We start from the raw sequence: 11,334 nt of genomic DNA on the forward strand, positions 1-11,334 counted from the left end.
CCTGGATTAAGTGGATGAAAATGGATGGAGTATTTTTGATAATCACCTTATTTGACGTATGACTACAGTATACGTCATATAAGGTATACTCAAATTAGTTACTACTCCCAATTGCATGGGATATAGCTTTTTTCTTTTTTTATTTACAGCCTTGGAGAACAGGATGTTTAGATACGTGACTTATAAGTCTGGAAAATATAATGGTATTTTTTTTAGGTTGTAAACCACAGAGTCACATGAATCCAAGTTTAAATAAGCAAACATAAAAAAAAAAGGATCAAGAGAGGGTCAAAGAGTCTGATAAATGTGTTTATGGCACTTTTTGTGCGTCATGAGGCAAAATGCATCTGACTTGTGATCAATACCTTTCAGCGCTTCACTAACATTCTGCTAATTACTAAGTATTTCTCATTTGTTTTCATTAACATATTTCTTGGTGATTAGCCTTGTGTGGCCCCGTGATGGACTGAACGGGACGAAGCAGGAACAGAAAATGAACTGCTGAATGGGTATTTTGAACACATGTTAAATTCAGAAGTGGCAGTAATTTTGAGCAGGAGGAAAGAACAAGTGTGCAGAACTTAAACAAACAAATAATTTCATTAATTTGAATGTCAACTGTACTCAGGGACTAGAGAGGCAAAATGAACTTAATTAACAACTTTAAACGATACTTTCAACGTCAACCCTTCATATCAGGCATCTGCAAGACCTTTATTACCGTATTTTCAGTCAATAGAAAACAAGGTGGTTTTCATCAGCATTGATATAATAAAAAAAACTACAAAAAAACCTACATAGTCTATTTACACAGATTTACACTAAATCCTTCCACTACAACTTAACATTTAACAATTACATGACTATTCAATATGAACAGCCTTTTACTGTTTTGTCAGATATTAAAAAAAGTTAAATATTTTGCAACAGTTACAAATTTCCACAAGAATCTTGTATTTGTACATTTTGTTTGGTCATCGTTATGTTGATGTAAATCCTTTTCAAGAGTTCAATTTTCCGTTTGGGGAAGAAAAAAAAAAAAAAAGTCTTCATTGAGGTGCATCTCTGATCAAATGTCATCGGTTGCTGCAAACTCTCTGGTGAGAATCAAACTAGATCAATGAGAGCACCAAAGAGAAAACTCCTCTCTGTTCCAAAATCAGGCACGACTGAGGCTTCAGTTTAGGAGGCAACCATTGCAACATCAGCAGTAACAGTGGAGGGGGCGGAAACAGGGCCAGAGGTAACCGTGGTGATGGCAGCTGCAGCTCCTGATGATGTTTGCACGTTGACAGAAGCCTCAGCAGGGCGAGCGGGAACTGGTTTGACGATCTTGATCGGAGTGAACATGTTAGAGGCGCAGTGCTCACTCAGGTACTCGCCTCCTTTCTCCTCATACTCCTGTTTGCTGATCCATCCCTCGGACCCGCTCTCAGGAGGATGCTCCAGCGCCCAGTCTCGCGCTCCGTACCAGGCGTCCAGTGCTGGCTGTGATGCCAACCTCACCTGTGAAGATGTCAGTTACACAGGTCAGCTTTCACTGAGTTAACAAAACAGTTTGAGGAACATTTTATAACAGGCAGAGAAAAAAAAAAAGCTAATTACTTTCCTATTATGCTAATAAAACTTCAGATTTGACATATGTGCAACAATATGATCTGCACCTTGAAGTGAGACTGGAAGGGCCTCATAGCTAGCAGCTCTCTCTCCACCCTCTCCTTCATCCCAGGGTACTGCATGTTCCCTCCTGTCAGAAACACATTGCTCACCAGCGCCTCCTGCTGCTTGGGAGTATATCTGTTTGTGGTGGAACACAAACAAAAATATTCATAGACCAGACTTTGCACTGCATTTTTCCCAGTAAAATAAGCAATATCAACATAACAGTGGATGGTGAAGAATCAATGAGATGTGATCATTTGCTTTCAAAGGCATGAGGTATGTTCCTATATATACCATGAGCCTTTTTTATACAAGATATATCCGACATCAACAACTTTATCAATTTGTCAATAGGCACCACATTCAATTATTTAAACTTTGGTCTCTGTTAATGTTTTTTCACAGTTCAGACTTGCTGTGAAAGAGATTGAGAGACACAGCTCAGAGTCAAAGTGTCAGTTTTCTCAAAGCATGTTGTATATCCGTAACAAATCGTGTCAACATTTCAAGATTTAAACATATCTTACTTGTCATGGTTACATTTTTTTTTCATATTTTGTTTCCGCTTCCTAGTTGCAAATTCCTCATAAAAACATAATTTTGTGATAAAAATTCATATTTAAAAAGAATGTTACATCATCTTGGACAGAGAAGCTATAAACAGGAGGACATTAAAAAAAATAATATTGATTTCAGACATTGGAAGCTTCATTTACAGCTGAACACTTAATTAACATAATTGGGACTAATTAACACAGGTAAGTTTGGACAATAATATTATTTACCGATACAATTTCTCTTAAGAGCTGATCATATTTCAGATGAACTCTTGAAATTCTTCCTAATCATCTGTTAATGTGGCTGCAGAAGTACTGACTCATGTTGTGTTTTGGTTTGGTTAGGTTTGACCCAATCAGACCGTCGTCACATAATGTTCCCAAAAAGCAGCAGAAAGTAGTGCAGACATGACACTGACATGTGCAGTTGCGACTAGATGAATGGAAAGCAGTTGTGGGTCTCTTTTGTTGTATATTTACCTGGCAAGGACATATTGGAGCGTTTCCATCAGTCCCATCTGGTCCTCTCCGGTCAGGGAGGGCTGAAACAGGATTTCTGGACATCGCAAACGCTCCGTACCGACAAAAAGCTGGTGGTACTCTGCCATGTTGAATGCGGGCTGGAGGGAAAATAAATAGGAACTTATTCTTCAAGTATTGACAAAATACGTCAAATGTTACTTGAGCAAAGTTGAATGCAACAACCTATAACTGAATCCATTCTTTTTCATGTTTAAAAAAAAAAAATCTGATAACTCATAACTAACTAATAACTAATTAATGCTGTATTATGAAGTTCTATGCATCCCTCTGAGACTCGGTGTCAATGTGCCCCTACCTGAGCCACATTAGCAGATTTTTCTGGCAGTGCGTCCTCAAGGAAATCAGAATCCATCAATGCCACTCCATCTCCCTCATCCATCAGCTGCTCTAACTCTGACACCTGGGAGAGAGAGACGAAGAGCCTCAGGCTTCATGTCAGTGGCAGCAAATCCACTGCAGCAAATAAGGACACATCCCGCAGGAGCCCACGGCGCATTCATAAAGCCTGTTCACCTTTATAATTATTGGATCATTCAAATTTACTGCATCCAAGAAGCTGGTCAGGTGGGGCCATCTTTTTTCTGCATTTACAAACCCCTTTTATGACCAAAAGGACAGGCAAACAAACAGTGTACCATCATACAAAAGGTTTATAATTTAAAACTTATTAACAAAGAGCAAAAGTAGATTTCATTTTACAGTGATGCCAAGGAGATTGTCAAACATGCTAGTCAGTTGTTTCTCTTTTTGATGAAGGCATTTTAGTTGCTCAGTAGCATTTTCATAAGGCTAAAACTGCCATTTGAATATTCTTTTTTTTCTACATCTGTTTTCCAGTAAAAACATTCACTTCACATCTAACAATACCTTGGATGTGACAGTGCCTGAATCTTATGTGCAGTTCCGTTATTATGCAAATTAGTCACACTCATCCCCACCACTCCTTAAAGTTTACAATTGTCTGCATGTTACAGAAATGAATTTCTCGGAGAAGACAATTAAACTGAAAAGTCACCAACAACAATAATGCATCGGAATTATAACACTGTATTTTTTATTTTTTTTTTAATGGGTTCCTACAAAAAAAAAGCATTAACATGAGTCTTTAACCTAATACTGTTAGAATACACCTATTAAAATCCTGCTCACACTGATGAACCTTGTTATAAATGTTAAGACTTGCAGTACACCCCATCCCACCTCACATGTTTGGTAAATACCTTCCTTAGATCTGTTTTATATGAAGTACGGTGCATCAAACTTAACATTTTTGCCAGTCTCACTGGTGCACTGCAGATAGTTATGATGTTTTTTGCATGTTTATTATACGTTTTCTAGCAAATACATGGTTTTCACCTACCTCTGCCTTTCCCTCCGCTCTGTCGCTGGGGTGCAGTTTTTGTCTTCCCTGCTCCACAGCCAGCTGCAGTTTATTGATGTATGACTGCAGCTCCTCAGCTGAGTCCATGTTGAGCTCTACCAGACTCTTATGAAACTGATCCAACAGCCCGTCCTCCAGCAACTCCTGCACACACAAAATTCCTTGATCACCATGTGTTATAAGCAAACAATCATCAAATAAAATACACAGTTATAGCTACAACTTTTTGTACATTTTTACACATAATATTGTTTAAAATTTCTAATATAATAAATGATTTTTGTCTTTTCATTTGAATCTTTGAGATTCAAAAATACAGCAGAGAAGAATCTAAAGTACATAAAGAACCAAAAGTAAAATAATTCTTTATAATTTATAATAGGACAATAAAGTTTCCTTACCTGCACTGCCATAAGTCTGTCCAGCCTCTCTTGGTCCTGCTGCAGCCTCTCCTCCCGGCGGCGAGCGTTAATTTCCTGAAGTCGCCGAAGCTGCTGAGCCCGTCTTTCCTGCCTCTCCTCCACACTCACACAGCCACCTGGCACCTTTCCAGAAAAGGGAAGCTGCATACGATGAACTTGCTGCTCATAAAACTCTGGGCTACGCCACTTTTCCATCTCTGTAAAGTGAAGAATCATTAAAGAAAAAGCACACGTGAATCCTTTAGCTATTTCAAACCCCAGCAGGTTACAATTATCATGTTAATAGATGACCATTTTTGGACTCCTTTAACTATTCAAGATCTAAGTACTTAATTGCTGCTAGGAGTTAATTATTTGACAGGTATATGTGCCTACAGATGGATGTCAGTGAGTTTATCTATGTTTAACATATGCGCTTTACCGTCGTGATAGTCCACAGCAATATAACTGTGTTCATGCAGCAGTTCCTCCATGCGGCTGAGTGTGATGGCAGCAAGGTGACCCGGGTATTTCAGCTGCAGGAGTCGCTGCAGATAGGATGCTGACTGGCTTCCAGCCAGGTTCACACGCTTACAGTTTACAGAATCCAACCTGAAATCAAAGCCATATTTACATTGGAACAAATACAGGACCAAGTATGTGTATGTATGAATGAATTGAGGTGATTGAAAGCATTTGGGGGGAAAAGCAAGGCCAGTAAAGCCTTTAAAATGATGTATCATTAACTTTTTGAGTGCAAATGCAACACACAAAGAACACAGAATATGTTGCATTTGTCAACTAAAGCTCACCTTCCATCGATTACTGGCAGGATGTGTGAGCAGTGGCATCCAGAGGACAGAACAAGGCCAGTTTGTGGTGGCTGGGGGGTCCTTTTTGAATTGTTGAGATACAAACTGTACAAGCCATCCACGCCATAGGAGACGTATGGGACACCGTAGCACTCAAACAGCAACTCTGACATCATCTGCCGGCAGTGGAGCGGGTTGCAGGGAGCCTCCGTCAGCACGATGGGATGTTTCACGCTGCCCTATGAAAACATTAGGAAGACACTTCATCCCCTGCTTGGTTATATACTAAATATTAATGTAAAAATACTAAAATAACTCATTATTGTGATCAAAATCCCCCTCATTAAGGGATTACAATAAAAACCATTAAACTTCCATATTCCACTGCAGAAAAGTGAAACCCAAACTTTTGTCTATTAAATGTTAAATTAAGGGGTTTCTGTCTAAACAAGACATGGAAAAAAGTATTCATGCATTCATTTTCAGTAGGTTGGATTATTGCAATGGCATCTTTACAGGCCTTAACAAGAAATCAATCAGGCAGCTGCAGCTGATCCAGAACGCTGCCGCCAGAGTCCTTAAAAACACCAGGAAACTGGACCACATTACACCGGTCATGAAATCACTGCACTGGCTTCCAGTGAGTCAAAGGATAGAGTTTAAATCTTACTGCTGGTCTACAAAGCACTGAATGGTCTTGGACCAAAATACATGCTTGATCTGTTAGTTCCTATGAAGCTCCCAGACCCCTGAGGTTCATCTGGATCTGGTTTGTTGTGGTTCCCAAGAACCAGAACCAAGCAAGGTGAGGCAGCGTTCAGTTATTCTGCTCCTCACCGGTGGAACAAACTTCCTGTAGACCTGAGGTCTGCTCCAACTGTCAGCTCCTTTAAATCAGGCCTAAAAACATTACTGTTTACTGAAGCGTACTCTTAAATTAAATACTTACCTGCTGTACTCTACTGTCCTTACTTTTTAACAACTTGTGCTTTATATTATTTTACCTCTTTTCTTCTCGTTTCATTTTTTTCGTTATTTACTGTTTAATTGTGTCTTGCTGCTTTTAATGTTGATGTAAAGCACTTTGAATTACCTTGTGTTGAATTCTGCTATACAAACAAAACTTGCCTTGCCTTGGAAGTAGCCGAAGTTTTGCCAGGAATCATCATTTAGATTGCAGCAATTCAAGGGTGTCATTCACACTGAACTTGTAAGTACAGTATTCCTTCTGGCTTTCTGGATGTGATTCTGATTAAAACAGATTTAATAATGTGAAAGTATATGAAGTCAGCTTGACCCACGTGTCCAGAGTTTTTACCTGCTACCTTTTAATATTATTTGTTCTTTTGTATTGCACCAATCACCACAACAAATTCCTTGTGTGTGTTAAACTACTTGGCAACAAAGTTTTTTCTTATTCCGATTCTGATTCTGAATCTGAAATAAACTTGCCTTGCCTGAAATCAGAGGTGTCAAGTAACAAAGTACAAATACTTCGTTACCTTACTTAAGTAGAAATTTTGGTTATCTATACTTCACTGGAGTAATTATTTTTCAGATGACTTTTTACTTTTACTCCTTACATTTTCACGCAATTATCTGTACTTTTTACTCCTTACATTTTAAAACAGCCTTGTTACTCCATTTCATTTTGGCCTTTAAAAAAAAAATTCATTTTCAATGGCTTTTGTACTTAATGGCTTATTTCCCCCCTTACATTACTTTTACTTTTATACTTTAAGTAGTTTTGAAACCAGTACTTTTATACTTTTACTTGAGTAAAAAACTTGAGTTGATACTTCAACTTCTACAGGAGTATTTTTAAACTCTAGTATCTATACTTCTACCTGAGTAATGAATGTGAATACGTTTGACACCTCTGCTGAAATACCGGCACCACTGACCTCCGAACCGATGCCCAGATGTGTAAAGACGTGGTCAAAGATGAGCTCTTGAATCTCGAAGTTGACCACCACGTTCCTGTCGAACTGGCTCTTGAGCAGCCAGCGCAGCGGCTCCAGGTTGGGGATGTCGTTGCCGATCTGCGTGTCGCTGCGGGCGGCCCCGCGGCTCCGCGCCGCCACCGACCTGAACAGCAGCCGCGGAGAGCCGGGCTCGGCCGCCGGAGCCGCCCAGCCGGCGCGGGTCTGGAAGGAGCCGTTGTCTATCACTATCGTGGCCGGACTGGGGTCCAGGCACTGCGCTGGGAGGTCGTAAATCGGGTCTGGGGTCGTTTTAAGGTCCTGAAATGAGAAAATCTGACACACCGCCCTGTCTTTAGACGCCATTTTGGAGACGTGTCACTGCAAAATAAGGCCGAGTGGAGTGTCGGTGTCTCCGGTGTATGGTTCCTAGTCGTTTTACATTTATTTCAAAAACAGACACAAGCTGTGTTCGAAATCGCCCCCTATCCCCTATATAGATACATTTATTAAAAAGAGGAAATAGATATTAGAAAGGATGAGTTAAATGTATTATTTTCTATTTGTATTTTCATTAACTTTTACAGATGTTCAAGGGTCAAGTTTTTTAATTGCCAAATGTGAATAAAACGTACAGTTCAAGCACAATGGAATCCTGTGCAGATTTCTCTCAGAGTCAAAAAGGTTAAGAAAGGGGAAAAAAGAACAATATAATGAAAAATAATAAAAAATAGAACAATATAAGAAATACAAAAACACTATACAGGAAGGTGGGGATATATATTCAATGTTAAATACAAGTACTAGACGTAAAGGATATGTATTACACAATTAGGAGTATTGCATCTTCATCAGAGCGGTATATGTTGTATTTCATGGATAGTAATATACCAAATGTACATGTCAGATGAAGTGAGGTATACTGTGTTATTATTGCACATGTTCAGTTTAGTTTCACCATCAGTCTGACAGTGTGGCAGCTAAGAAGCTGTTGAAAAAATGTGCTCTATGAGTGATGATGCTGTCCGCTCTGCTGTGTCTCAGATTGCACGAACAGTGTTTGTGTCTGAGCAGAGAGTGCTGCAGATACATTTTCCACTGTCTCAAGATATTGAGATATAATTTGATTCCACTTTAACATATCTGTAAGGATGGGAAGTTATAACATTAGTCTATACTCTCCCATTTTTGATTCTACATATTGATCCTGTTCTTTATTGGTTCCTTTCAAAATTCTAAACCAAGTTTCCATGAGGAAACAAATACACCTACAATGGTTTTAGTCTCAACATTAATGCTTTACAGTTTCAAATTCCAAAAATGAAGACACCAACAGGTCAGTAATATAATACCTTTGTAGCTTATAGCAGTATCTTCACACCTGCAACACAGAACCATGAGTCTGTCACTCCATCAATGCATGGCAAGAAAGTCTTATCTTGTATCTTATGTCTCTTTGTTGATTTTTTTCATGTGCACTTTCAACACCTGCCAGCTCTGATAACAGAACTGATAAGTTAGTGTTCCAGCGCTGAATGAAATTTAGAAACGGGTCTGAGGTGGAACCAGTTTCCGTTTCTCAACTCTACATATCTTTGGATAACTGTGCACAATGTCATCTTCTTTTAATATTTCCCATTTAAACAAACATAATTTGTATTGATGTGTGTTGTCTTTATTTTTTTATATTATACTTCATTCCCATATTGTTATGTTTTATTGTATGTGACAAATTAGGTTTTTTTAAATACAGTATGTCTTATTTTTACCACCAGAGGACGCAAAATTGCACATTCCACTATAGCCTGCAGATCGTTTTCATTTTCTACTACGGTATTCTAATATGTTTTCCCTTCCTTGTAACACATTTTGAAAAACAAACGTAACTACCATTTACTGGACAGAACTTTCTCTTAAATCCTACTGCCTCATTGTTTTGCAGCTGTTGTTTTCTCTAATATATGAATCCAACTTCAACTTCAACTTTTAAGTAGGTCCAAGGTTTGAATATGAGCAGTTATAGTTAAAGTTAATACAATCAGATTCATTACACACCATACATTAAACGTTGCACTGCCATTTTTTCCAGTAATCATATTTTTCTTTTTCTTTTTTTTTTGGTGGGGGTTGGAGAGGTCAGGTGATGTGTTAGTTAAATATGCCTATTGTGAATACCATCCTACACTACACTTTTTGAGTGTCATTAATGTGAGGTTGAGTGACACACAGCCAGATAATTAACATTTAGCAAAAGAAACTTTCTTTTAATCCATATATTTTTAATCCTTGTTTCTGCTCCCTGTGTCAACTAATTTCTGTGAACCTGTAACCGGGTCCATCTGTTATTGTCCACAAATACTTAATGATACAATCTTTTACACAAAACACCCAAAACTGTTAAATTTACCAAATATACATTTCCAGAATCTTTTACACATGGATATTTTGGATTTAATCTACCCTGATTATCTTTTTATTATTTAGTTCATCTGTAATATTAACATTGCTTTTATCCTTCTGGTGAATAAAGCAATATTGCAGCAGAGGAAGGGTTTTGTGGATTGGGTCATTTCCTGGATAGCAACGATATCTGAAAACAGAAGATGAAAAAGAGGAAAGACAGAAAATAAAATAAATGAAATCATATGGAAGGAAACAGTAGTGTGGGGTTTTTGCTCGAGCATGCACGGAGACATGACTGTGAGTGGGTGGGGATGTGTGGGTAGTATGGAAGTGACTGTGTCTTGGCAGCGTGTCTGTGTGTGTGTATGTGTGTGTGTGTGTGTGTGTGTGTGTTTGAGAGGGTGAGGTGACCCAGATCTGCTTATTAGCATTAGGAGGAGGGGGACGGGAGTCACTTAGCGCTTTGTGCCTGAGCAGTGAACTGTGCTCATGCTTCAGTGACACACCATCATACTTCATACTGTACACACACACACACACACACACACACACACACACACACACACACACACACACACACACACACACACACACACACACACACACACACAAACACACACACACACACACACACACACACACACACACACACACACACACACACACACACACACACGTCGGTGTCCATTCCAGGAGGCAAGACATGACATCGTGCCGCTGTCTATGCACAATGCTTGCAGCTCTCTGCTTGTTGTGCTTGTCATCCAAGCAGCGGCGATGAGGTACAGGAAACAAGGCTACAAGCACTGTGGGATGCCACGTCTGATGCTGAGCAGCCTCCATTTTGTGTAGGAATGAACATACTGTCAGCTCCCTCTGACACACAGTTAAAAGAATATAGAGATGGAACGACACGGTCTGTTTTGAAGAATTTTTCAGAGAATATTTAATGTTTCACAGATGCTTTCCCCTCGATCAGTTTTCATTGTGTGTTGTCTTGTGTATTTATTTCAATTTTAAGTTTTGATGACAAGACTATTTGAATTTCCTTTCCCCCAATGCCCTAGAAGTACCATGGCATCCCACGGTCGCATTAAGCAGTTTCTTTTTGCACAATGCTGCAAGGGGAAGAACATTTGTCAGCAATGATTATGTGTGTGATTATGAGTCACGGGATTCTGGAAAAATCTCCATTCTGTTGTCATGACAACTCAGAACTTTCTTTGGTAACATCTGTATAAATGTTGAAATAGGAGCACGCTCTTTTTAGTCATTGAAGATGCAGTTTTATTAAGTCTTTATATTGCATGTATCATTAAAATGTCACACATAGATGTACAATAATGAATGAATAAAATAAATTGTTCTGCATAAATGTGGGTGTAACAGAATGAAAAGAAGAACAAAAGAAAACTATGTTTGTCTCTGCGTCTTAGTGCTTAATGTTCACATAGCACATTTAAAATATACTCCATGTTCCTAATTATCCTATCAATTAGTCATGAGATCATGTAAACAGACTTTAACCTTTTATATACAAATATAGTGGACAGAAAATGACTTGCAGTGTGGGTCAGTGTGAGCACATGAATCTGCTTATTCTGTGGGAATTCACACCCTTTAGGCCTCAGAGAGCAAGTTACTATGACGTAA

The 11,334-nt window shown here is 38.8% G+C and overlaps 1 protein-coding gene across 1 annotated transcript; it reads right to left on the reverse strand.

Annotated features, from left to right (window-relative positions):
* Nucleotides 1-291: 291 nt before the first annotated feature.
* actr5 (actin related protein 5) lies at nucleotides 292-7,648 on the reverse strand. The gene is made up of 9 exons (XM_061736558.1): nucleotides 7,261-7,648; nucleotides 5,357-5,595; nucleotides 4,987-5,156; nucleotides 4,545-4,762; nucleotides 4,123-4,287; nucleotides 3,058-3,162; nucleotides 2,700-2,839; nucleotides 1,665-1,797; nucleotides 292-1,506 (listed from the first exon to the last, which is right to left on the reverse strand). The coding sequence occupies exons 1-9, from the start codon at nucleotides 7,642-7,644 to the stop codon at nucleotides 1,183-1,185; spliced, it is 1,878 nt and encodes a 625-aa protein (XP_061592542.1). The 5' UTR covers nucleotides 7,645-7,648; the 3' UTR covers nucleotides 292-1,182.
* Nucleotides 7,649-11,334: the final 3,686 nt, after the last annotated feature.

Source organism: Cololabis saira, chromosome 12, assembly GCF_033807715.1.
Source record: "Cololabis saira isolate AMF1-May2022 chromosome 12, fColSai1.1, whole genome shotgun sequence".
NCBI classification, from domain to species: Eukaryota; Metazoa; Chordata; class Actinopteri; order Beloniformes; family Belonidae; genus Cololabis; species Cololabis saira.